This window comes from Tiliqua scincoides, chromosome 2 (assembly GCF_035046505.1).
Source record: "Tiliqua scincoides isolate rTilSci1 chromosome 2, rTilSci1.hap2, whole genome shotgun sequence".
In the NCBI taxonomy this organism is placed as follows: domain Eukaryota; kingdom Metazoa; phylum Chordata; class Lepidosauria; order Squamata; family Scincidae; genus Tiliqua; species Tiliqua scincoides.
Window position 1 is genome coordinate 92,348,227 of NC_089822.1, and position 24,415 is coordinate 92,372,641.

General features: G+C 42.5%; 1 protein-coding gene across 3 annotated transcripts in view; it reads right to left on the minus strand.

Moving 5' to 3' along the window:
- Positions 1-18,206, minus strand: part of FSD1L (fibronectin type III and SPRY domain containing 1 like) — a 47,774-nt gene extending 29,568 nt beyond the window's left edge. For all 3 annotated transcript variants that reach the window (XM_066614095.1, XM_066614096.1, XM_066614094.1), the window contains exons 1-4: positions 18,033-18,206; positions 6,766-6,861; positions 5,537-5,668; positions 1,656-1,757 (exon numbers count right to left, since the gene is read on the minus strand). In XM_066614095.1, coding sequence (XP_066470192.1) covers positions 1,656-1,757; positions 5,537-5,668; positions 6,766-6,861; positions 18,033-18,047 — 345 coding nt within the window. In that variant the 5' untranslated portion in view covers positions 18,048-18,206. The remainder of the gene's footprint in view (positions 1-1,655; positions 1,758-5,536; positions 5,669-6,765; positions 6,862-18,032) is intronic.
- Between the last annotated feature and the right edge of the window lie 6,209 nt (positions 18,207-24,415).

The following is a 24,415-nucleotide window of genomic DNA, read 5'->3' on the forward strand; positions in this document are numbered from 1 at the left end:
TCATAAAAGGTAAATTAAGTCTAACTGGATGGAAATTGAAATTTAGCTATGCTCAGAGAATGTGTCAATATACAAACTGCTATATAGCAACTTAAGTGCTCATGTATTTAACATGTACAGATCCAGACCTAGGATCATCTGACAAGCATACAAGAAAGGATTCAAAGAGAAAAACTGGGTAGCAATGAATGCAAGAATTAAATTTTTTTTGTTGCAACACTAAAGTTTCCACCTTTTTAGGAGATGAAGTCCAGGGGAACATGATGCAGCAGATAACACACACAATAATCGATGGGGGGGGGGGGGAGGCGCGCAACACTGGTTAACAGGAGCAAAAAATTAAGATGGATTAAGGAGTAAACTCAGGTGGACTTATTAAACGTATCACATTTTAGTTTAACTTTAGAGCACCTGTAACACAAATAAGAACAAAATCAAAACCATTATATTGACCTATCCTTTGCATATCTTCATTAGTTTTAAAAGCATTAAGGTTCATCCTGGCTGGAATATGCAGCTTCCTTTCCAAGAAATTCAAGTTTAGAAGACAAGTAATACAGGCTTGGATATGGTTCAGTATTTGATTAGTTATTTGATTTTCTCTGTAAACCAGTGGTCTCCAAACTTCCACCACAGAGCTCCTTATCTTTCGCCCCAATCTTCTTCCAAAGTCATACCAGCCAGCTGCTTCTGTCCCAAACTCTGGATGCAATGCCTAATGGGGTGACCAGTAGTAGAAGTAGCTGCCCCGTTTGACCTTGGGAGAACATGAGGGCAAAAAATAAGGAGCTCCACAGGAATGGTAAGCTCATACTGGGGACAGCATTCTCCAAACTATGGATCCAGCCTCTGGGCCTTAGTTTGGAGCTACTTGCTGCAAACCACTCAACTTTTGTTGAAAAGCAGTACAGGCACAAGAACGCTGATCCAAAATGCTGAAAAATCCAAAACCTTTTTCTGTTTGTTGTTGCTATTATTTAACAGCCAATACAGTATTCTATTTAATTACCCTGAACACTTTTTTTCATTGTAATAATGGCATGTCCTTTTTTTACTGTAACTTGTGTGAATAGGACTTGTATATCATCTTCAAGATATTTCATTAATATATGCAAATATTCAAAAATCCAAAACACTCCTGATTCGAAGGAGTGTTGGATAAGGGATTGCTTATTGCTGAACAGGGAAAATCTGCAAGCTAGGAATAGCTTCATCATCCTATATGTAGGATGACATCACTTGAATAGTATGAATGACCTCTGTATTTGAGCACATGAAAAACAGTTTTCAGTCTAATGTGGGTGGCGCCTACACTACTAAAAACTACACAAGTTGTATGATGTTGTAATTTTATTGAACCTCAGCCCACTCCCACACACAATAGCAGAGACCAATTCAACTTCCACAGACATGCAATTTTTGTTTCAGCATGTATGATAGTGTTTGCCTTGACTACAAAGCCAGTCATTTGAAAGGCTCTCTCCCAGAGCAAGCTGATGCACACTTGAAAACCTGAGCATCTATGACTCCAGAAATTTGATTCAATTCCACTAGCCTGGTAGGTCTTACTAAACATTTCACAAGTAGGTTCAGGCAGATGTCATGCCAAGTACAATTTCCATGTTTCTCTTGTTCATATTAGTGATGTTTCATACCTTTGAAAATTCCTCAGGGTCTTTTATGTCCAGTGACCGTGCAGCAAATTCAAGCAGTTCCTCTGAGTTCTCTAGGGCATTACTACATTGGCTAAGTTGATTCTAAGGGAAGAAGAAAAAGCCAGTCAAGTGTGCTAGCCTACATATGTCATCAACATTATCAACCTATTAAAGGCTCAAGCAAGGCCAGCTGCACCTTAGCATTGTCCTAAAGTGCTCAACATTTCAGGGTACCTAGAAGCCACTTAACATGCTCACTGGGTTGCGTTTTCTTTTAGTTTACAAGTCAACATATTGTTGTCAATATGGCAGTATTCTCTTAAATCTATGAGCATTCAATAAAATGAGTCACACTTGTCATCTGAAATGGGACACACCCTAGATACAAATTTACAGATTACCAACTACTAGATTATAATATTGTACACAAATGTGCAAAGTGGCCAGAAAACATATCTGAAACATTATTGGTATGTACTATGTACTTTGGCTTGCTGGGTTCATATAAACATAGCTTAGGTAATCTACAAAATATTGACAATGACACTTGTAATTATATGCTGCCACAGCCAATAAGACTGACACAATTAGGCCCAATAAAAGTGACAGCAGGTATGATCTGCTCTTCGAAATGCATAGTATAATCTAGGAAAGAAATTTTTAATTTGTGTTCTTTAAAATGTCATTTCTTAGTTTGCTCAGACTTTAAATAAGTCAGTGTTTCTACTGCTTTTAATGATGTGCTGGATGTACTGCTGCTAAGATTCTAGAAGGTGTCTTGTTATCAAATGACAGTTTAGTCATACCATATTAAGGTTCAAGATTGCATTCCTCAATGCAACAGTACAGTACTGATAGAGGAGAACTCTAGTATCCAAAGCTTTGTCTACTCATGAAGCAAAGTTCACTTTCTCCTCTCATCAAGTATTCAACTACCAAAGGTCTCAGTAAAACACTAAATGCTATTATGCTTCAAAAAACTTGAGACCTCCTCTCAAAGACTGGCATTACTGTATCAATATATGGGAAAGGTATCCATATCCGTTTCAGATGTGCCTATGATTTAAGAGATGCAGGGATATTTTAGCATCAAGCACTAAGTTAAGGCAACAGCTAGAACTGGTCAAATTGTGCCAAAAAACAAATTCTGTGATAAGTTAGGCAAGCCAAATATGTTTTACATTTATTTAGCACAATCTCTATTGCTTCAGAGGTTCAGCTTTCAAAGAACAGGATGAAGCATACAATAAATGCAATGATTTCCAGATGATCACCAATGCAGCTAAGGGTGCACAAAAACAGTGGCTACAAGCAAGGACCTGAAAGTTGTGCTCTACCTCTTAACCTTCAGTTCCTTGAGTTTGAGTCTTCTGAAACCGCTTGAACTAAAGACTAATGCAAAGCTGGAGATTCATGTCAGATTCTGTACCACACACAACACAACACTAGTTAAGTCACATAATACCCCACCTTTCTATTTACTGATCATACTGAACCTCTCAAAAAGCACAGCAAGTTTATGGTTTCTGCTTTTCCCTATTCAAAAGCAAGATCATTTCATGGTGAGGGAAGTGATACTGTCACAGGCTGAACTAGACGTAATCAGATGAGCCCAGCCCAAAATCTTTTCTAATGGGGTCTTATTCACTGCCCCAGAATCAGGACACAAATCTAATATTATGAATGTTTCATTATCCCTATCCAATTATACTTAAGAACACAACCAGAGTGGCCAGCTTTGGTATAGCTCAGTCTTTCAGGTAGGAATTTGACACTTGTGTGTTGGCTCATCCTTTTGGTCAGCTATCTCCAGTGAACTGCTCTCTTGGGTTCCCTTTTACTGGCTTTTCTTTTCTTGCATTCCTCCCTCCTTCACTTGGACGCCATTTCTCAGTCCGTATAGCATTTTCTTCCTCCTTTCCTGGATAGTCTGTTGACCCTCCAACTTGACCAGCAATTTTATTCTCCCTTGTCTCTGGTTTGTCTTGGCATCACAATGTCATGATATAATTGTCGAGGAAATGCATCAAGATTTCTCCAAAAGGCCACATAAGACTAGCTTACCTTTCTGGAGATTTACTCTCTGCTTGAAATTCTCAAATTTCAGTCATGTCAGAATCACCCAGCCTGCTTCTGCTATATTGTTTTGTCCTCCTCCCCCCACACAACTACTACTACATTCATCTCAACATCTACTGAAAAATCAGAAAACAAGAATCACTTGTAACAATGTCTACTGGGTTACCCCTTACATTAGAGCTATCTCGTTTTTAATAAGAAACTGAAGTATATCTCTTTTGTACAACACTGGAATAGCACGACCACAAAACTATGATTACACAAAGAATTAGTCTCCAAATGGCTCCCTCTTTTAAGAACACATCTCTAGATACAAGTTTCCAAAAGTCAAGCAAACCAACCTTACAGCATCAGAATTCAAAATAAATCAAACTAATAGGTGGGGGAGAAGAATGAATAGACAACTGCCTCTTCTCTATCCAGTTGCTAGCATGCATCTTCAGTTCAGAACAAGCAACTCTGCACAGAACAGAAGCTGGCAAGTGTGGTGAATCAGAGTTGAGAGATTACAGCGACAAAGTCAAGGTATAGCTATCACTTTCTACATGCAGTATTCAGACATACATGCACAAACTATCTGAACTAACTTGGCTTTTATTGCAACTAATGTAATGATGCAGGGATTTAAAATACATCTAGTACTGAACTAGGTTTCCTATGACTTTGTATAATTTAATATAGTGGCAAGCTAGGTTTTTTTGCCAATTTTTGTTTTTTACTGTTCTTTTCTCCTTAGAAACAATGCAGTACTGGCCAACATAAATTTACATCAACATGTCTGATTTATGTAAATATTTATCCTACTTTTCCATTTTCAGAACACCCAAGGTATCCCAACATTGTCAAACATCCTTTCAACATAACAAAAGCAAAAATTTAAAAATTTGTGGTAGCAAATTCTAAACCAGAAATAATCAGCCTCCAAGAAGGTTAGATGCCTGTCAGAATAAAAATTAAAGAAGCTAGACAGAGCTCCTAGAGAACCATTGATACATACACACTAAATACAACCCAGAGATAGATATACCTATGTAAAAGCTCCCCACCCCATTTATCTTAAACAGCCAGGATTACACTGGAAAATGGGGTACAGTACTTTAGATGGTTTGTACATTGCATTGGCTTGAAAGATGTGCCTGGACATGTCTAGTGGAATTTTTGACTGCCTTTGAGAGACAGATACCCATGCCATATCACAAGTTGCTTTTCAAACCTTCCTTAAGGTATACAGCACTTTGTGATACAACCTGGGACTTGTCACTCAAGAAGTAGTCAGAAATTCCACCAAGTATTCCCAAACATAGTTTTTAACCTAGCTTCATTAAACCTTACAGGGTCTGATCCTAATCTTTTATACACCATATTGCTGGTCAGCTGGGAGTTCCTTCAGTGAACAGAAGGTGCAGTTGGCCACAGATCACTGCAGCACAAACGAATGGAATCCAAGCCATCGCTGTATTAATTATCCTCATTTTTCAAGAAAAGCATTTGACAACCCATGTCCACGTTTCTAAGTCAGAGTAAATTCAGAGGTGTCAACATAGTAGACCAATGCCAAAAGAAACGTTTAAATTCTTGCTAACCTCATGAAGCTGACAAGACTTGTATGCCAAATTTGAATGTTAAGGAGTTTGTTCCCTGACCTCCAACACTAGAACTGTAAAAACATAGGCCTAAGAGTCTAATAGGAAGTGACATGAATGAAAGCACATCAAATACAGCCAAAGTTGTTGAACACGCAGTAGAATATTGTCAGTCACAATTTTCTTGTGCTATAAGATTTTTACTATCAAATCACATACCTGAAGTTCTTGGGTTTTGTGAGCTTGTTCTTGCTTGATATTGGTCATCATGCTCTCCTTCATCTCATACAGTATTGAATATAATCCATCAAACTCATCATCTAACTCAGCAATTACACTGGAAGAATTGGCCTGTAAAGAAACAAAATTCAGTTGTGTATGAACCATTCTGTAAATTGTTAATTAGTACATTCAGTATAAATGATACATAGCACTAAATCACATAGCTATGATCAAAGCAATGGATTTCCTAAAGATTACTGCGAAGTGAAAGATTTGGCAAGTCAATAAGGATAAGTACAAGATGGATACAAAGTCAGGCTTTCACAACATTACCTACAACACTAACTGTGACAAATGAGCCAACACCACCTGAAAAGTACAAGGAGCCCTAGTCTTCTTCCCAGCTTTCAAGGAGGAAAGGTAAATAGGCAATTATTTTGGTCATTGAACTGTGGATGAAGCACACTGCTAGGACCAGATTAGCAAGTAGGGTTGTGGAATTGGTATTGACTCAACATAAGAACATAAGAACAACCCCACTGGATCAGGCCATAGGCCCATCTAGTCCAGCTTCCTGTATCTCACAGCGGCCCACCAAATGCCCCAGGGAGCACACCAGATAACAAGAGACCTCATCCTGGTGCCCTCCCCTACATCTGGCATTCTGACTTAACCCATTCCTAAAATCAGGAGGTTGCGCATACACATCATGGCTTGTACCCCATAATGGATTTTTCCTCCAGAAACTCGTCCAATCCCCTTTTAAAGGCATCTAGGCTAGACGCCAGCACCACATCCTGTGGCAAGGAGTTCCACAGACCGACCACGCGCTGAGTAAAGAAATATTTTCTTTTGTCTGTCCTAACCCGCCCAACACTCAATTTTAGTGGATGTCCCCTGGTTCTGGTATTATGTGAGAAACCTTCAACCACATCCAAAAACCGCTTCCAATGCTGACTCCAGTCTTGCTCAGTTGGAGTCAGAAGCAAACCTGGATGAAGTTGGAGGCAGTATCAGCTCACAGACATGCTGGCAATCCTCCCCGCCAGCAGGTCACGCGGACATAGTGACTATCATACCATAAAATTAGACATGCCGACCCATTTCTACATAGGCATACAGGCAGACATGAACATGGTTACAACAAGCACAACTAGCCTAACATTTAGTCTCTTGCTTTAACTACAATAGAACCAGATAAGCCCCTTCAGCTTTTTACAACATACCTGTACACCTTTTAACGAATGATTTAGAGTTTCAATGAAGTTTTGTATTTCATCATTTTTATGTGCCAGCGTGGAGATAATCCTCTGCAAAGCTTCCTAGAATTAGAATAAATATTAATGAAAATGAATAAGCTTACTAGCATGCTAGTTAACCATTCCTCCATGAACAACAATTATTTTGGAACAAGTAACATGAAAGATCAAGTGCTGAAATAGAGGCCCATGCTGGCAGAGAAACTGGTAAATTTTTAGTTTCAGTAATATGAAACTTAATAGTATTTGCTTCAACAATCACATAAATATGCCATTTCCTTGCAAAACAGCAGCACACACCTCCAGTTCAATCCCATTCACATTAACAGAAGACAACATTTCTACACACACAGATATTGAAGTTGCAACCTTTGAAGAAGTTGTCAAGTTCACTTGAAAACAGAAAAGCTGAAATCAAAGAGTCTTGCAAGTCTGTATATTTAGTACCAGGTGGTTGCTTATTCTTTATCTTGCTGGCATGCTCAGATTTACTCAGACTTTTTAAACATAATAATTCAGTTATGAACCACAAAAGTAACAAAGTTTCATACAAAGCTGGGTGACTTCAGAATGTTAGTTTCATGCAAGTATAGACTATATGCAAGTATAGGCTACTCTCAGAGATACCCCACTATGCCTTTTTACATCACTAAAGACCCACACAATTCATAACCTCCTATATAACTTGTCATGTTGCCAAACACACATGACTGCAAAAGTCAGACACACCTTTTGTCTCAACACCACATTTGCAGACATTTCTGATCAGCACATGACTTAGAGCTTAAGGAAAGATTCAAGAAATCCTTGCTATTCTCCAGTTTAGGATACTCAAATACAATTCCATATTGGTCTATCATGAAGATAAATAGCAATTTTTAACAACAAACTCATGCATTCCATGATACCACAAAAAGCCACAGATCATGACCACCTTTGATTCATAGCTAATGTAATATTTTACGTTTTTATACCAAACTTCCTCCAAAGAGCTCAGGGAGGTGCACATGGTTCCTCTTCTCCTTTACACCTCACAACAACCTTGTGAGGTAGGCAAGACCAAAAGATTGTGACTGGGCTAAGGTCACCCAGGAAATTTCATGGCTGAGCAGGGATTTGAACCTGGATCTTCCAGGTCTAAATCTAACTTCAGAACCATTACACCACCCGAAGGGGAAAAAAACATGCAACATCGATTTACCCAAAGCACATAAGCAACTGTCTAAAAGCACAATCCTATGCATGTCTGCGCAGAAGTATCACTGCATTTAACTGAATAAGGTGGGCATATGATTGCAAGTCTAACGTACCCAGCTACCCAAAATGAATTCCTAGACACCTATCCTACCTACAGGTTGGTCACAAAATCTCCATGCATAAAACTGTGTAGATTTGGGATTGAGACCATTTAAGGGACTTAGTGGCCATACTGTACACTCTCTGGTTTTCACCAGCCTGAAAACAGATGTTCATTTAACTTTTGTACCCTACAAGTCAAATCTACCGCAGGCACTCGCCTATAAGTCAATCTCACAGATAAGACGAGGGCAGGTTTTGAGCCCAAAATCATGGAATTTGCTATGACCCTCGGATAAGTCAGGGGTTTAACTTAGGGAGGTGTCTGACTATAATTTTGTCTGATTTTACCCAAGGCCAGATCCTGAAAAATAACCTCCCAGTAATTGTTACCTAAGAACTGTAAGAACTGTAAGAACTGTCACTAATTTATTAAAAACACAGTATATATACATAGTATGTATACATCTATACATACATAAATAGTATGTATACATACAGACACTATTTTTAATACTGTTTTTGCTATACTATATATACACATAGTCTCTAATTTATTAAAAACTATGATCTATCTCATAGATCATAAGATACATTTTTATTCACTAATTTTTTAAATTGTTCTCTCAGCAACCATTTGTAAACACTATCAGAGTAAGGCCACAATCCCATCCACACTTTCCTGGGAGTAAGCCTCATTGACTTTAATGGGACATACTTCTGAGTAGACAAGCCTAGGATTGGGCTCTAAGTACACTGGAAACAGCATACCAGTAAAACCATTAATGAAATCCTCCTTTAAAGTGCCTGGTGCCTTAAGCCAAAGGCTCTACATAGAACACACAACACACAACTGGGAGTGTGCAATTCAGTTCACAGTAGAGAGACAAGCAACAAGGAGTGACTGAGCAAGTGCAGCTGCACATAGTTACACCTGATTTACTTGGAAGTAGACCCTCTGTGGAGGAAGGGCAGCGGCGCCTCCGGCCTCATGTGGAGTTCCTGGCAGGGGGATACTGCAGAAGCAAGCATGCTCTCCTAAAAGCTTAGTACATAAGCAGCTGTTGCAAGTGCTTCCTAGCTCCTGCCAGCATGCAGCTAAGATCTCTGCTAAAATACCTGTTGCTGCAGAATAATTCTACTTTAAATTCTACTCTCTGCTTTTCCTGTGTTTTGCATCTTTGCAAGGTCTCCAGGACTTTTCCAGTGAAAAGGACACACACACAGGGAGATGGCTTCTCTCTCACACACACAGATGCTCCCCCCCCCCCCCACATACACAAATGCAGGGACTTTTCCCCTCCAGTCCAACTTCATTGGTGAGGATAGCAGGGAAAAGAGGTTAGCAAGGAGGTTTGCAAAAAGTTTTGCAAAGGAGAGACTGAAGTGTGACTGTATACAGTAAGGGGAGAGGTGGAGAGGAAAGCAAGAGGAAGGAATAGACTGGGAGCCCAATCCTAGGCATGCCTACTCAGAAGCAAGTCCCTTAATAGTCAGTGGGGCTTACTCCCATGAAAGTGAGGCTAGGATTGTAGCCTTAACTGTTTTAAGTGCTCTCTCTCTCACACACACACACTCACACACACAAACTTTTCCTTTTATAAAAGTTAACTCTTCCTCTCTCCCCCAGTACAACCTCATCAGTGGTGAATGATTATGGGGAGAGGGGCTAGCAAGCCTCAGCTTCGCAACAGAGAGTTTAAAGTTTGGATTCAATAAGGGGGAGGGGGCAAAAACAAGAAGGAAAGAGGAGATGGACTTAACCCTTTCAATGGCTTGAGAAACAAAGGTACAGCCTTCTGCAGGCTGCCTCTCTCTCTCTCTCTCTCTCTCTCTCTCTCTCTCTCTCTAAAAAGATCACTCTCCCCCCCTTCTCCACCCTGTCCAACTTCGTCTGTGGGGAGATGGGAAGGGGGTTAGCAAGTTGGGCTTTCCAATGGAGTGCTTGAAGTTTAAATACAGTAGGAAGGGGGAACAAGAAGGAAAGAGGAGATGGACTCAGCTGTTTCAAATGACTGCTTCTCCCTCGCTCAGATGCCCCCTCCCACACACAGCTCATTGTCTTCTGCTTTGTCTTGGGTGCCAACAGCTGGGCAGCAGCTGGGCAACAGCCTGGAGCACACCTGCACCACACCCACAGGCAGCTGTGAATGCTCAGCAGCAACCCCAGCCTGCACAGCCTCCTCTCAGCAGAAGATCACTTACTCCCTCACTCTTTCCCTCCCTTCCTCCCACAATAGTGATTGGCTGGCTCACTGGCCTCCCCCCACCCTCGCTGCTTGCATGCCCCGGAGATAAGGTGGGGCAATGATTCAGGCTGCTTTTCTGGGAAGAAATTTTTTGACTTATAGGCGATTATCTACCGTACATTGCAACAGAAAACGACATGCTGATACAGCCCAATCCTAACCCAAGTGGGGAAGCTAGCTTGCCTGCCCCATATCCAACGTGGGGTTGGGGCTAGTTGCAGCTCAGCCTGGGGCAAGAGGAAAGCATTCCCCTTACCCCGGGTAACACCAAAGCAGCCCCAATGAGTCTAATCGGATCTGTGCCACCTAAAGATCTGAGCAGCAAGAGCTGCACAAGTGCCAGATTCTGGCCCCACCCCCTACTCAACCTTGGCCTGTTCACAGGCCTACCTGCCACCCACCCTCCACCCACCCCAGAACACCTCCTTTCCCTCCCACCCACCCCCAGTCTCCTGCACTAGCCCAACTCGGCCAGTGCAGGTTTACATTTTGTGCCAGCCCTGGGGGGCTTGGGACAGCATTCCTCCTCTCTCGGTGGCACAAATGTGCTTTACGGCACATTTGCAACACCTCTGAGCACAAGGGACTTGCGCCATTCCATCTCCACTTGTGGATTGTGCCCTCAATACACTAATCCATATACAATATGGTAAATTATATGCAACTTATCACCAATACCAAACATCTCCAGTATTTTATTCTTTCAAATCTATGAAGCAGTGCTAGGGTAGAAAAATGCATATATTTAACTATTCCTTGTCTAAGGCATTCATTCAGAGTTTCAAATTCTTGATTTTTCATTTCTATTCTGCCTTTTGCAAGTAGCCCAGAGTGGTGCAGGTGTGCAAGTGGTACTAAAGCTCTTGCCATTTTGACTACATTATCTCAATTTGGGCTGACAAGCTGCCTTACCACCAACCAGACCCTAGATGAAGAATGTGCCTGGCAGTCTACAACTAAGCCTTAGATTATTTTAAATGTAACTCCTAGCTTGTATAAAAGAAGTAAACCTTTCTTAGGTTGCAAACCTATACCTACTAACCCCTTTAAACTCACTGGGACTTACTTCTGAGTGGGGCTTGTGAGCAGATAGGCATTGTAACTTGATTTATTGAGACCTGATTTAGTCTGACCAACTGGAAGCCACTTTGTATCCATGTACACAAAAGCAATACTAACTTGAGGGCAAAGGTTTCTATCTAAAAGGTACCAGGGCAGTTCATTACAAAGCCACTCCTAAAATACAAACATACCACGATGTATTATTGCCACTTACCAACTTTCTCACTACAAAACACAGTTTAAGAATGAAGCAAAAAATATCTAGAAGATATCACATGCAATCAGACATTTACAATTTCAACAGTTCATAATGTATACATAATTTACTACATTTAACAAGCTCAAGTCCTTCCAGTCATTACTTAAAGCAGCTAAACGAACTGTATATCTTGACTTATGAAACTCTGTAAAAATTATAAAAAAATTTTTTATACAATTTTTTTATCTAAAGATTGCCTCAAGCACACTTAAGTTACCATGTACTCCTGTTACACAAAATTCTTACACCACGCTTTCTTGATTCAGTAATTTTACTACAAAAATCCAGTACAATATATCAGTGCTAATTAAGGAAGGAGAAGCTACAACCCACAAAGTCAGAAAATTGAAGCTGCCAGCTCTTCAACAGTTTTGGAAGAATGCAGTATCTTAAAGGGACAGTGATCTGTTATCACTATATTTATGAATATTCATTTTTAAAGTTTAAGTTTTAACAACTTACTGTATTTTTATGATAACTATACTACCAGTTTTATACAGCACTTTTAGAACAGATTCTACTAGTCAAAATTACAAATTGGAAAAATTCACTTATTTAGTCTTAAATAAGTCTTGTTTAGTCTTAGCCTTTTAGTCTTAAATCTCTGGAAGCAGTTGGAACTAACAGTTGAGGTCTGAGGAACACAAAGCTAAAATTCTCATTCTAAAATCCCATATCAAATTTTCAAGATTTGTTTGGTTTCTTTTCCAAGTATTTTGCTAATCCCTCAATTCCTCATTCAAATACCAAATAGTTTTGCAACAAGTATCCAAGAACAGTTGACTAAACCATGCTTCTATCCATGCAATTCCTAATCAACATCTTTGTCCAGTGATTTGTTAGCAATATTTTTCTTCCATGTGCAGATGCTTGAGTTTGCTCAATTCGCTATATAATGAACTACTGGTAAGAATTTATCTTCTGTTCCTTAGCATACTGTCCTATTTATCAAAACAGTATCTTCACACAATAAACTTCAACTAGAATTGAGCACTGTCTCTTTCACTAGGCAACCCAATATTCAAAATCTAAAGTTAGCTTCCTAATCAGTTTTTATGCCAAGCTAGATGCAACATGAGAGCTCCACAATTAGATCTTTCAACTTTCTTTCTGCTTAAAAACATGAATGCTTTCCCCTTGATTGTGAATCAGACTTGTGGCACCAAAGGAAGGGTAGTTAGCCAGCCTCCCTCCCCATATTTCCCCCTCAGAACTCTTTTAGCTGCCAGAGGCAGGCACTGGGAAGTGGTACACTACAGGTACATGTCTGTCTGCTCTTCCCTCCTTCCCACTGTGGCTAGAGTGGGGGAGAGTAATTTCCATTAGAAACAGAACAGAAAGGATTACTGACCCCCACCCCCACCCTTAAACAGGCTATCTAAGCTTCTCCAGCAAATTAAAGATCAGTAAGAGCCACATGAGAAGGGAATCATCATACAGGTATTCATTCATTTTTTAAATTTCAGTTTGAAGAGTTATAAACTATTAATGAATTAGTAACCGATAGCCTCTTATCTCCAGGTATCAGTTTTCTGCTGGTTACAGAACTTAAGACACTAACCATCAGTTTTGAGATCTCTCTGCACAAACTCTGCACTTTCCCCCTTGAACAGCTAAAAAGAATGTTTTATTTCCGTAGCCAGCTACTGGAATAGCTGTGAGGCATGAAGTGTTACACCACTGGCTACAAGGAAAATCAGTACTGTATATTTACACAGTCAAGTACTTCTGAAGTCCTGCTGTTATTTCCTGTAAAAGAACATTCACAACTAGTGCCAGCAGTTATTATAACCCATTGGGCTTTTACAACTTTTACAACACATAGACGAACAGGCCTTGCTGAGGGAGAATCAGCATGGCTTCTGTAAGGGTAAGTCTTGCCTCACGAACCTTATAGAATTCTTTGAAAAGCTCAACAGGCTTGTGGATGCGGGAGAACCTGTAGACATTATATATCTGGACTTTCAGAAGGTGTTAGACATGGTCCCTTACCAAAGGCTACTGAAAAAACTCCACAGTCAGGGAATTAGAGGACAGGTCCTCTCATGGACTGAGAACTGGTTGAAGGCCAGGAAACAGAGAGTGGGTGTCAATGGGCAATTTTCACAATGGAGAGAAGTGAAAAGCTGTGTGCCCCAAGGATCTGTCCTGGGACCAGTGCTTTTCAACCTCTTCATAAATAACCTGGAGACAGGGGTGAGCAGTGAGGTGGCTAAGTTTGCAGACGACACCAAACTTTTCAGAGTGGTGAAGACCAGAAGTGATTGTGAGGAGCTCCAGAAGGATCTCTCCAGACTGGCAGAATGGACAGCAAAATGGCAGATGCGCTTCAAAGTAAGTAAGTGTAAAGTCATGCACATTGGGGCAAAAAATCCAAACTTCACATATAGGCTGATGGGTTCTGAGCTGTCTGTGACAGATTAGGAAAGAGATCTTGGGGTGGTGGTGGTGGTGGACAGCTCGATGAAAGTGTCAACCCAATGTGCGGCAGCAGTGAAGAAGGCCAATTCTATGCTTGGGATCATTAGGAAGGGTATTGAAAACAGAACGGCTGATATTATAATACTGTTGTACAAATCGATGGTAAGGCCACACCTGGAGTATTGTGTCCAGTTCTGGTCGCCACATCTCAAAAAAGACATAGTGGAAATGGAAAAGGTGCAAAAGAGAGCGACTAAGATGTTTCATATTATTAACTATATTGCAAACTATACTGCAAAACACCATGGGGCAGTATGCAAGTATTATCCACACAGAGCCAGGAAGATCAAGTACTACTTTAAAAATCACTCAGTGAGTTAATGCCAGATGTGAAATATGAACCAGATACGTTTTAACTCATTATAGTATTCTCATTAAGAGAATAAGTAGACAGTTCAAATAAGTTATCACATTTGAAAAGTTATCACTTTTCACATTTGCTCAAGCCAAATAACATACCAAAAAAATAACTCACTAGTAGGTCACTAAAACAAAAAAAAGTTGAGAAACACTGGCTTAAGTTACCCATTTCCACTCCAAAAACTAATGTACTACTTCTTACCAACTACCCAGAGTCTCTTAGAAAAAGATAGGCCTTGCATAATCACTTAAAAGACAGAGGCAGGGACAGAGCTGCACCTCCTAAGATCAGGAAAACTACATGAGGGTCTTGTATTACGAGTCAACATTCTAGGAAAAGATATTAAGCTTAAAACTCCAAATGTCTTTAAACTTAGACTCCTATCAAAGTTAATATAGATTTACCTTTAAATTGTTTATGCATGTTCAAGCCCAGATGACCAAACTAAGCACCAGAGCACTAGAAGCCAAACAGGCAGTACTAATTTATACATGGTCATTAATGTCAGGCATTTTGCATGCCTGCATGGTACATAGAAACTGTATAATTAGATACTATTACTACATAATGTATACAGGTACAAAAAAGTAATATAATATCTTAAGGATATCTTTTTAAAAAGACTTATCCCCCCCCCCCCACTTGAAGGAATAAGTCACCATAGGACTTCCCCCCCCACCTTTTTTTTAAGGAAATAAAGGTAGTGGGTTGAGAACAATTCTCTACACATTTGTCTGTTAGCCTGACCCTACACAGATTTACCCAGAAATCCTACTTTGTGGCCAGTGGGGCCTGCTCCTAACAAGCATACATACTGTAGCAGTTTAACAGCACAATCCTATGCCTTTTTGACTGAAAGCAAGTCCAACTATATTCCATGGGGTTTACTCCCTTGCGAATGTGTTCAGGACTGCAGCCTAAGACTATAATCCGATGCGTGTTTATTTTGAACTCTCTCATTTGACAGTGGCACTTCTCAGTAAATCCCTGCTAACTGAGTAAAGAGACACCTTTTAAAGTGGTGTCCTTTTATAGTTGGGAGGGAGCGAGCAACTGTCCCTTTTCACTCCAGCATGGTATTTTTTCCAGTTGCATCTTGTGCATCTTTTTCAGATGGTCCCCTGTTCCTAAAGAGCTCATTATCCGTTTAGTGATGTAAACATCTTCCCAAATTACTTTTTGTTGAAAAGCAGTATATACAGGTTGAATATCCCTTATCCAAACTACTTGAAACAGGAAGGTGCCTGATTTCAGAATAACTACATACATATAATAAGAAATGCTTCCTCTTGCTTTTTTTACTGTAACCCATATGGGTGTCTGCTGGCCTCTTTGACATTTGTCAACTGTGTCTGTACAGGTAGACACCACAGAGCATAGAACTTACAGCCTGTACCTTCACTCTACATGGGAATGAGTACAAGACCTTTTGGTGTTCACACTACAGAAAGTCTGTTTTTTAAAGTCTTGGACAAAAATGCCTGGATTTTGGAATAGTCTGGATAAGGGGAAAACTACCTTAAATATTCTTAACAAACATGCACAGCAGATCAGGCTAAAAGACAAATGCATTCTTTTTAATACAGGTAACTCTGTTGGGTGGGGAAGAACAAGAACAGTAGCACAGAACTTTTAAGCCGCACAGAACAGATCAAGTGAAGCGTCAAATGTGGTGAGCAAGTCTTTGCATTCTTCCAGGTGAATGTTAAGCAAAGGGAGGGGGGGAAGAGGAGAGCAAGAGGACCGAGAAAAGATGTCCCTGGGCATGAGAATCCTGAATCACTTTTTAAATACAAAATCTAAACATTCAAAGCAGTCCCTGTATTTCAGCTTGGGGATAAAAGTGGGGTATGATGAGCAGCCTATGATAAAAGCAGGGGTATGATGAGTGGTTCTCAAACATTTTAACACCAGAGCCCACTTTTTAGAATGACAATCTGTCAGGACCCATCAGAAGTGATGTCATTAACTAGAACTGATGGCACAACTAGAAGTGACATAATCAAGCTGGAAAAATTTTAACACCCCCATATGACAAAATAAATTAGGTAAATTAATAGTTTACAATAAGTATATGCTTACAAATTTATTTAAAATAAAAAGAACCCACCAAACACTCCCAAACTGTTGCCAATCCATTTAGAAAAAGTTCCCCAAACATACCAAAGGCTGCGATCCTTTGCACACTTACCCGAGAGTAAACCCATTGACTATCATTGTTAAAAGTATGTACATTGTAGCCCGTTAAAAGTACTGACCTGTTAAATTTCCCCAAATGTAGTCACATACCATGATAACATCAAGTCTCATATGTTTGAAATAAAATGCATGTTGAAGTGAATGGGGACCCACCCAGTGGGTCCCAACTTCAGAAACACTATTCTGAACAGCTTGGGACCAGAGTACCTAAAGGATTGCCCTCTCCCCACAAACTGCCTGTCCTCTGGCAACTGAAAGGGTCTTCCTGCCACTGGCAGAGGTATGCTGCCATTCATGTACCATGGTAGCATCAAGTCTAACATATTAAAAATAAAATATATGTTGAAATGAATGGGGAACAGCATGAAACTGGCTCACGGCCCACCCAGTGGGTCCCAACCCACACAGTTTGAGAAGCACTGGCCTGGGGACTTCAGCTCAAAGGACCCACAGGGAAGAAGAAAGAGGAGACCACCCAGAGAGTCCCTAGACCAGGGCTGAGAGAGAGGAACAAGTTGGCACCACACCCTGCCTCCCAGCACACACCATACACCTGCCTCTCAGAGTGAATGGAGGCCACCAACCATCAGTGGCTCATCCCTCACCCAGATGGTGCAATTGAGACTGCAAAGGGAAAGGAAGGCTAGAGGAGGGGGGGGGAGTGTTTTCCCAATTCCCATGCATGGCTACTCTTCAGGAATCCAGGCCACACTGCAGCTCCCTCAGAGGAAAAGAAGGCCACACACAGCAGCTGATCAGGGGGGCAAGGCCCCCCAAACCATCACCAGGGGGGAAGGGTGCCACTGGTGTGGGAAACAGCCCAATCACAGCTGAGAGCCCAGGTGTACCCACCTGGGAGAGGCAGAATGGGAGCCCAGGTGTACCCAGGCTTCAAGTTGGGATGGGAGCCCAGGTCTACCTGCCTGGAAGAGATGGCTCCGTTGGGCAGGTGGAAGGGCAGCCGAGGTCTACCTGGCCGGGAGATGTGGGTTCCGAGCCCAGCTCTACCCACCCAGCAAACCTTGGCCGCAGTTCAACCAAGAGCCCAGGTCTACCCACCTGGTTGACCTGGGCTCTGCAGTTAAGGCAGTGCTCATGCCCCCCCCCACTGGATCCGCCCTGACACTCGCGCACCAACCGCCTCAGTGGCCTCAAAGGGAGAGGCCACTCTTGGGGAGGGGGGGAGAGGGAGAGAACGTTCTCTTACCCCCCAAAGAGGGGGAAGAGTGAGCGACACCCCCCCCCCGTGTTCCTTCCTCTCGTCATCTCCCCCGCCCGGGAAAAGGTCTCTTCCAGCCACCCCCCTCCTGCAGCTGCCCCCACTTACTTTCTGCGCCTCCATAGCGAAGCCGACCAAGGCAGGAGGGGGAGAGGGGGGGGCGGGGGAGGCAAGCGCGCGCTCCCGTTGGGGACACAACCCAAGACAACGACTACTGCGCGCGCCTAACGGTCAACGCACTGGAGGCGCTGCACCAGCTACGGATTGAGAGAGAAAGGCAGACAAGCCGTGCGTCAAACAAGCCCCGCCCACAACCTCGCCACCGCCTCGCTGTGATTTGAGCAAGCGCAGTTGCCCCTCAGAGAGCTGGGTGGGGTCCTGCTGCCAGGCCCGTCCTTGCTAGAGAGCATGCGCGGCCGTCACCTAGGATACGTCTCAGCTGGCGGCTCCTTAAGGCAGCCCCCCTCAGCGCTACTAACAAGCTGTGTTGGTGGGCGTTGGCCTCCTTGGGGACTGTTAGGTTGCAGTCGCACCCCTGCTCTTAGGGAGAGTAACAGCCCCAACCCTAGGCATGTCTATTCAGAAGTAAGTCTTACTCGAGCCAATTGAGCTTACTCCCAGGGAAGTGTGCATAGGATTGCACTCTGAGGCTGCAATCCTATCCACACTTTCCTGGGAGTAAGCCCCTTTGACTGTAATGGGACTGACTTCTGAGTAGACATGCATAGGATTGGGCCCACAGGTTGCAATCCTATCCACACTTCCCTGGGAATAAGCCCCTTTGACTATAATGGGGCTTGCTTCTGATAAGACCTGCATAGGATTGGGCTGTAAGACTGCAATCCTATCCACACTTACCTGGGAGTAAGCTCCATTGACTAATGGGACGTCTAAGAAGACATGCACAGGATTGGGCTGTAAGGCTGCAATCCTATACACACTTTCCTGGGAGTGAGTCCCATTTACTGTAATGGGACTTACTTCTGAAAAGACATGCATAGTATTGGGCTCTGAAGTCCCACTTGAGCTCAGTGTGGTGCCAACTCTGGGGGGAAAAAAACATATAGTGTGATCCAAAAACCCATTACTTACCATGGAAGACAAAAATTACAGACAATAATTTGAAATTATTGTGTTTTCTGATTACAGGTGTATTGACAGGAATAATAGCCCAATCCCATGCATGTCTACTCAGAAGAAAGTCCCATTGAGTTCAATGGGGCTGACTCCCAGGAAAGCATGCATAGGATTGCAGCCTAAATCTTGACCACAGCCATGTTTCATTAGATTTTTGTCCTCTCTGTTCGTGCGAGCTTGATACAGTAATAGTTTGCATGCATTTAAACAATCTATTCTGGGGGTAATGGGACATTTGGTTCATGTGGGTTGCATATGTGGAGAACCCCAATACCTCCTGACTCATGAGGCAGTAAGCCAAATGCTGTCCCTTTTAACTGATGATGCACCAGCCTCTGCTCCTTTCTCCAGTGTTCTAGCTCAGGGGTGCCCAGACCCCGGCCCTAGGGCCACTTGCAGCCCTTGAGGACTCCCAATGCAGCCCTCAAGGAGGCCCCAGTCTCCAATGAGCCTCTGGCCCTCCAGAGACTTCCTGGAGCCTGCGCTGGCCTGATGCAACTGCTCTCAGCATGACGGCCAACTGTTTGACCCCTCACATGAGCTGTGGGATGAGGGCTCCCTCCACTGCTTGCTGTTTCATGTCTGTGATGCAGCAGTGTCAGCAAAGGAAAGGCCAACCTTGCCTTTTATAGGCCTTGAGCTATTGCAAGACCCTCATTCACTCATATACGTTATATCTCTAATATATTCATTTATGTACATTTATTCAAATTTGAAATGCAAACGAATTCTTTTCCCCCCCCGGCCCCCAACACAGTATCAGAGAGATTATGTGGCCCTCCTGCCAAAAAGTTTGAACACCCCTGTTCCAGCTCATCCCCTCACGCTTCCTCTTCCTCGCCATCCCCCTCTTCCTTTTCCGATTCAGAGAGTGGAAGGAGAAGGAGGAGGGCTCGAGCCAAGTAGGCAGACCAATCTGCTGCCAATCTACCAATCTGCTGCCTGAGTTGGCCTCATGGATGGCCAGCACCATGTGGAAGCGTGAACAAAAGTTCCCTATCTTGAGGAGGCCTCTGTGACTGCCCTCTGCCACAGGATGCAGTGCATGTCTCATTGGCACAGCTGCATCAGCAGTGGACAGTCAAATAGAACTGGACTCTTACTTTGAGCTTCTTTGGGTTACCCATCAGGGACAAGAAAAATGGGACAGACATTCTTCAAATTAATAAAATAAGCTTCCAAGCAAGATGCATTTTCAGGAAGATAGGTTCTTCTGATATTGAGTGCCAGAAATATGTACCAGTAAAAGCATGCAGACCGTTTTAGTTGAGTATATTTATAACACTGAACTCAAACACAAAAATAAAGCTGGCATTATATATGAATCTAAATATAAAATTAATTCCTGTTGATCTCAGCTTATTTAGGATTACAGATTCAATTCCCAACCTGAAGAATATGAACAGATATAATACGCCACTTTCATTCATCTCCAGGCAGTTTTATAATCCATCTGATGTTTGAAACTTTCTTCCTAGAAGAAACAGAACGTTATTCTACATCGGTGTTCTTCACAACTTTGGCACAAAAATTTTGATTGCATTATCCAGTCAACTTTTTTGACTGGTGCCTCCTGTGACCCACTGGGCCATTGGCCAAGACTCTCCATTAGGGCTACAATCCTATACATCAGTGGTTCTCACACATTTAGCACCGGGATCCACTTTTAGAATGAGAATCTGTCAGGACCCACCAGAAGTGATGTCATGACCAGAAGTGACATCATCAAGCAGGAAAATTTTTAACAATTCTAGGCTGCAATCCTACCCACACTTATCCTGGAATAAGCCCCATTTACTATCATTGTTAAAATAATATACATAGCAGCTTGTTAAAAGTACAGGTCTGTAACATTTCCCCGAATGCATTCACATACCATGATAGCATCGAATTTGAAATGAATGGGGACCCACCTGAAATTGGCTCACAACCCACCTGATGGGTCCCAACCCACAGTTTGAGAAATACTGCTATACATTGTAAGGGGGATGGGTTTTTTTTAGAAGGATTCCATGGCTCCCCTGACTGGTTTCCATGGCTCCCCAGAGAGCCACGGCTTACAGTTTGGGAACCATTGGTATCTGTACGATCCCTAAATTGAAATCTGCATTCATAATACTTTTGGAGAAATGGCAGTTCCTTTGTCTTAAAAAATGGTGATCAGCAATATTAATACTATTTTGCACTGGCCAGTTGGTGATACAAAATTCCATGGATAGGCATCCCACAGCTAGTTGCAGTAGTATTAGAACAAGAAAGTACTAGAGACTAATATATTTTTGTAATATCTGTTTGCAAGGGAGAGTGGGATCTACATAATTTTTCACAGAAAGAGGAGAAGAGGGGAAGGGCAAAGAAGATAATGTGTCCCATTCCCCCAACAGGGCCCATGACAGGAGGGTGAAGGAGGTAATTTGTACCTGAGCACAGGGTCAAAATGGAGCCAAAGGAGAAGGCCTGAAATTTCCTGGGATCTTATATTTTCCGATCTCACCTGAACTTACTGTCTATGTGGGATGGTAGGGGCGCTACCAAGGATGTGCAGCAGCAGCTGCTGCCACAGGCCATACGCACCAGGCCAAGGAATGCATACATGACACTCTGTTTCACCCTCTCCCCACCACTACAGGCTCTGTTTCACCCCTGAAAGAGCCTTCCCACCGTCATCCAGGGAGCATTAGAATAATAGTCTAGTGACATGTTAAATTCACATTTATTTTAAAAGTAAATATTTTAAATATTATAATAATAATAAATTCACATTTATTATTTATTCACATTCTTTATTGCTTTCAAGGAGTAGAGTCCACTTCTTCAGATGCAATCTGATTAAACTCAGTTGCATCTGATTAGCAACCTGGTCCTCACGGCAGCACTGCCATCAGGTGCAGCGGCATCAAAGTGGCTATCACTGCATCCTGCAGCCCTGCAGCAACCAGCAAAGGGTTTCCTTTGGGGATGTCCCAAGCCCCTCAGTGGGGCTTCTCAAGTCTGCGCCAGCTATTTTGCCAGAGCAGACTTGAGAGATGCCATGTCGGGTCTTCTGGCCCGACATGGAGTTCAGGATCTGCTCCACTAATCCCACCCATCTCAGTTCCTCCCCCTGCCCTGCCCTCCCCCCACCCTGAAATACCTCCCCCCTCACCCCTGAGGCCGTCACTGCCACCAGGAGCTCTTACCTATTTCCTGGTGGTGTCCAGCCAGTGCTGGGCTCAGTGCCAAATGGCATTGGGCCAGTGCTGACTCGGTGCAAGGTGTTGCAGGTATGCCTTCTGGCACATTTGAAACACACCAGTGGTACGCTCATATTGCCAGTGCTGAAGAGCTCGTGATTGGGCTCTAAGTGATCTGCAATGCAGAAACACAACCATAAATTTGTTAGTCTTTCAAGTGCCACGCAACTCTTTGTCATGTTAGCTGCAACACAGGTAACTCTCTGGAATTGATTGTTCATTTGAGGTACTATAGCCTGCTTTTTAATTTTGGTGATTTCACTTTACAAATGCGGTCCTGCGGGCCTCATGAAATTCATGTAAGGAGCGAGCTGTGGAGGAAGTCCCTCTCCACCCATGACACCCTGGGGTAGCTGAGCATTTTTCCTTCCTCTGAAGCAGAGGTGTCCAAACGTTTTGGCAGGAGAGCCACATCATCTCTCTGACACTGTGCCAGGGGCCAGGAAATAAAAATTAATTTACTATTTAAAATTTGAATAAATTTACATAAATGAATATATTAGAGATGGAACTTATATGAATGAATGAAGGTCTTGCAGTAGCTCAAGGCTGATAAAAGGCCTTGCACAAAGCAAGGCCAGTCTTTCCTTCGCTGCCACTGCTGCATCACAGACGTGAAACAGCACATCACAGATGTGAAACAGCAAGTAGCGGAGGGAGCCCTTGTCCCACAGCTCAGGTGAGAAGTCAAACAGTCGTCTTCTTGCTGACAGCAGTTGTGTCGGGCCAGCACCGGCTCCAACAAGTCTCTGGAGGGCCAGAGGCTCATTAGAGACTGGAAGCTCCCAGAGGGCCCAATTGAGAGCCCCCGAGGGCCGCAAGTGGCCCCCAGGCCGGGGTTTGGGCACCCCTGCTCTGAAGCAAGGAGGGAACTGGGAAGTTGGACTCAGAGCTACCAATGAATTCGGACTCCCCCTACCCCACACACACCCCTACTGTTGCTTCAGAGCATATAGGAGAGTTCAACCCTCCTGTAACGCTAACAGGACCAATGGAAGAAAAGAAATTTGGACTCACTTACCCAAAGGGTAGTATTTGAGTAGTGATGTATTGTGCTTTTGTTCTGAAAGGGGTGCGATGTGAGTGATGTATTGGGCTTTGCTCTCCATGTTGACCCAAACACTATGGACATGGGGGAAAATTAAGTAAAGGGCTTTTGGTTATTGGTTATGTAATTCAAAGAACTTAAAAACAGTCATAAGTATATTTCTACATGTCTATCATCCTTTCAACTTAGAGGAAAGCATCAAGGATCTTCACAGATGAACAAATGCTAATATCCCTGGTGGGTTTTTTCTTATTTATGTCTGTCTGAGCAATAAACTCCAGCTGATGCTGCAGTACATTCAGACTATACAAGCAATGTCTTCAACCAATTAGAAGGCAGCATTTTCTAAAGCAGTTATGCAACCGGGATTATCTACTGTCCTGTTAACAAGCTCAAACCATTCTAATCCTATTCTTGCCCTTCAGGCCAGTTTCAAAACCTTTTGAAAACTGGAGAAGCTAAGTTTGTAAATACACACACAATATTTGTGCTGAGTATGTGAAAAACTCTTCTGCTTGTAGTCCATTGACTTGAATCAAGATATCTCCTAAATCGGGCAAGATGGAAGAACTGTCACTTCTACTGAAGACAGGAGTGTCTGCTTTGAGCTTCACAAGCTAGATGAAATGAGTTTTGTACAGCCTATAAGCTTGTAATTATCACTGACAAAAATTTACACAATATTGTCTTACCTACTGTCTAGTCTTCAGGGATGTCTTTTCATGTTGATTTGTCTGATAACCCTTACTTAACTGCCATAGAGCCCTAGATTGTTGTGGATTATTGCAGATAATGTTTTAGGGCACCCTCTGAATTAACAGAAGACATTGATTAGATTGCTGGGTCTCACCATAGTCTTGTGTAAACTCTGAGTGTATCCCACCCAAAACAGTCACCTGCAGTTGTGTGTTATAAGGTAGGCACCATTATGGATCTTCTTGTGGAGGATCTGTTGATAAGCTAATGATGAACCATGTTGATGATGAGATTCCAATGTGCCAAAAATGAAGTAAACCAAAAGACTGGACTGTTCTCTTAAATGTAGACATTATGTTGTGATTACACAGTTCCAA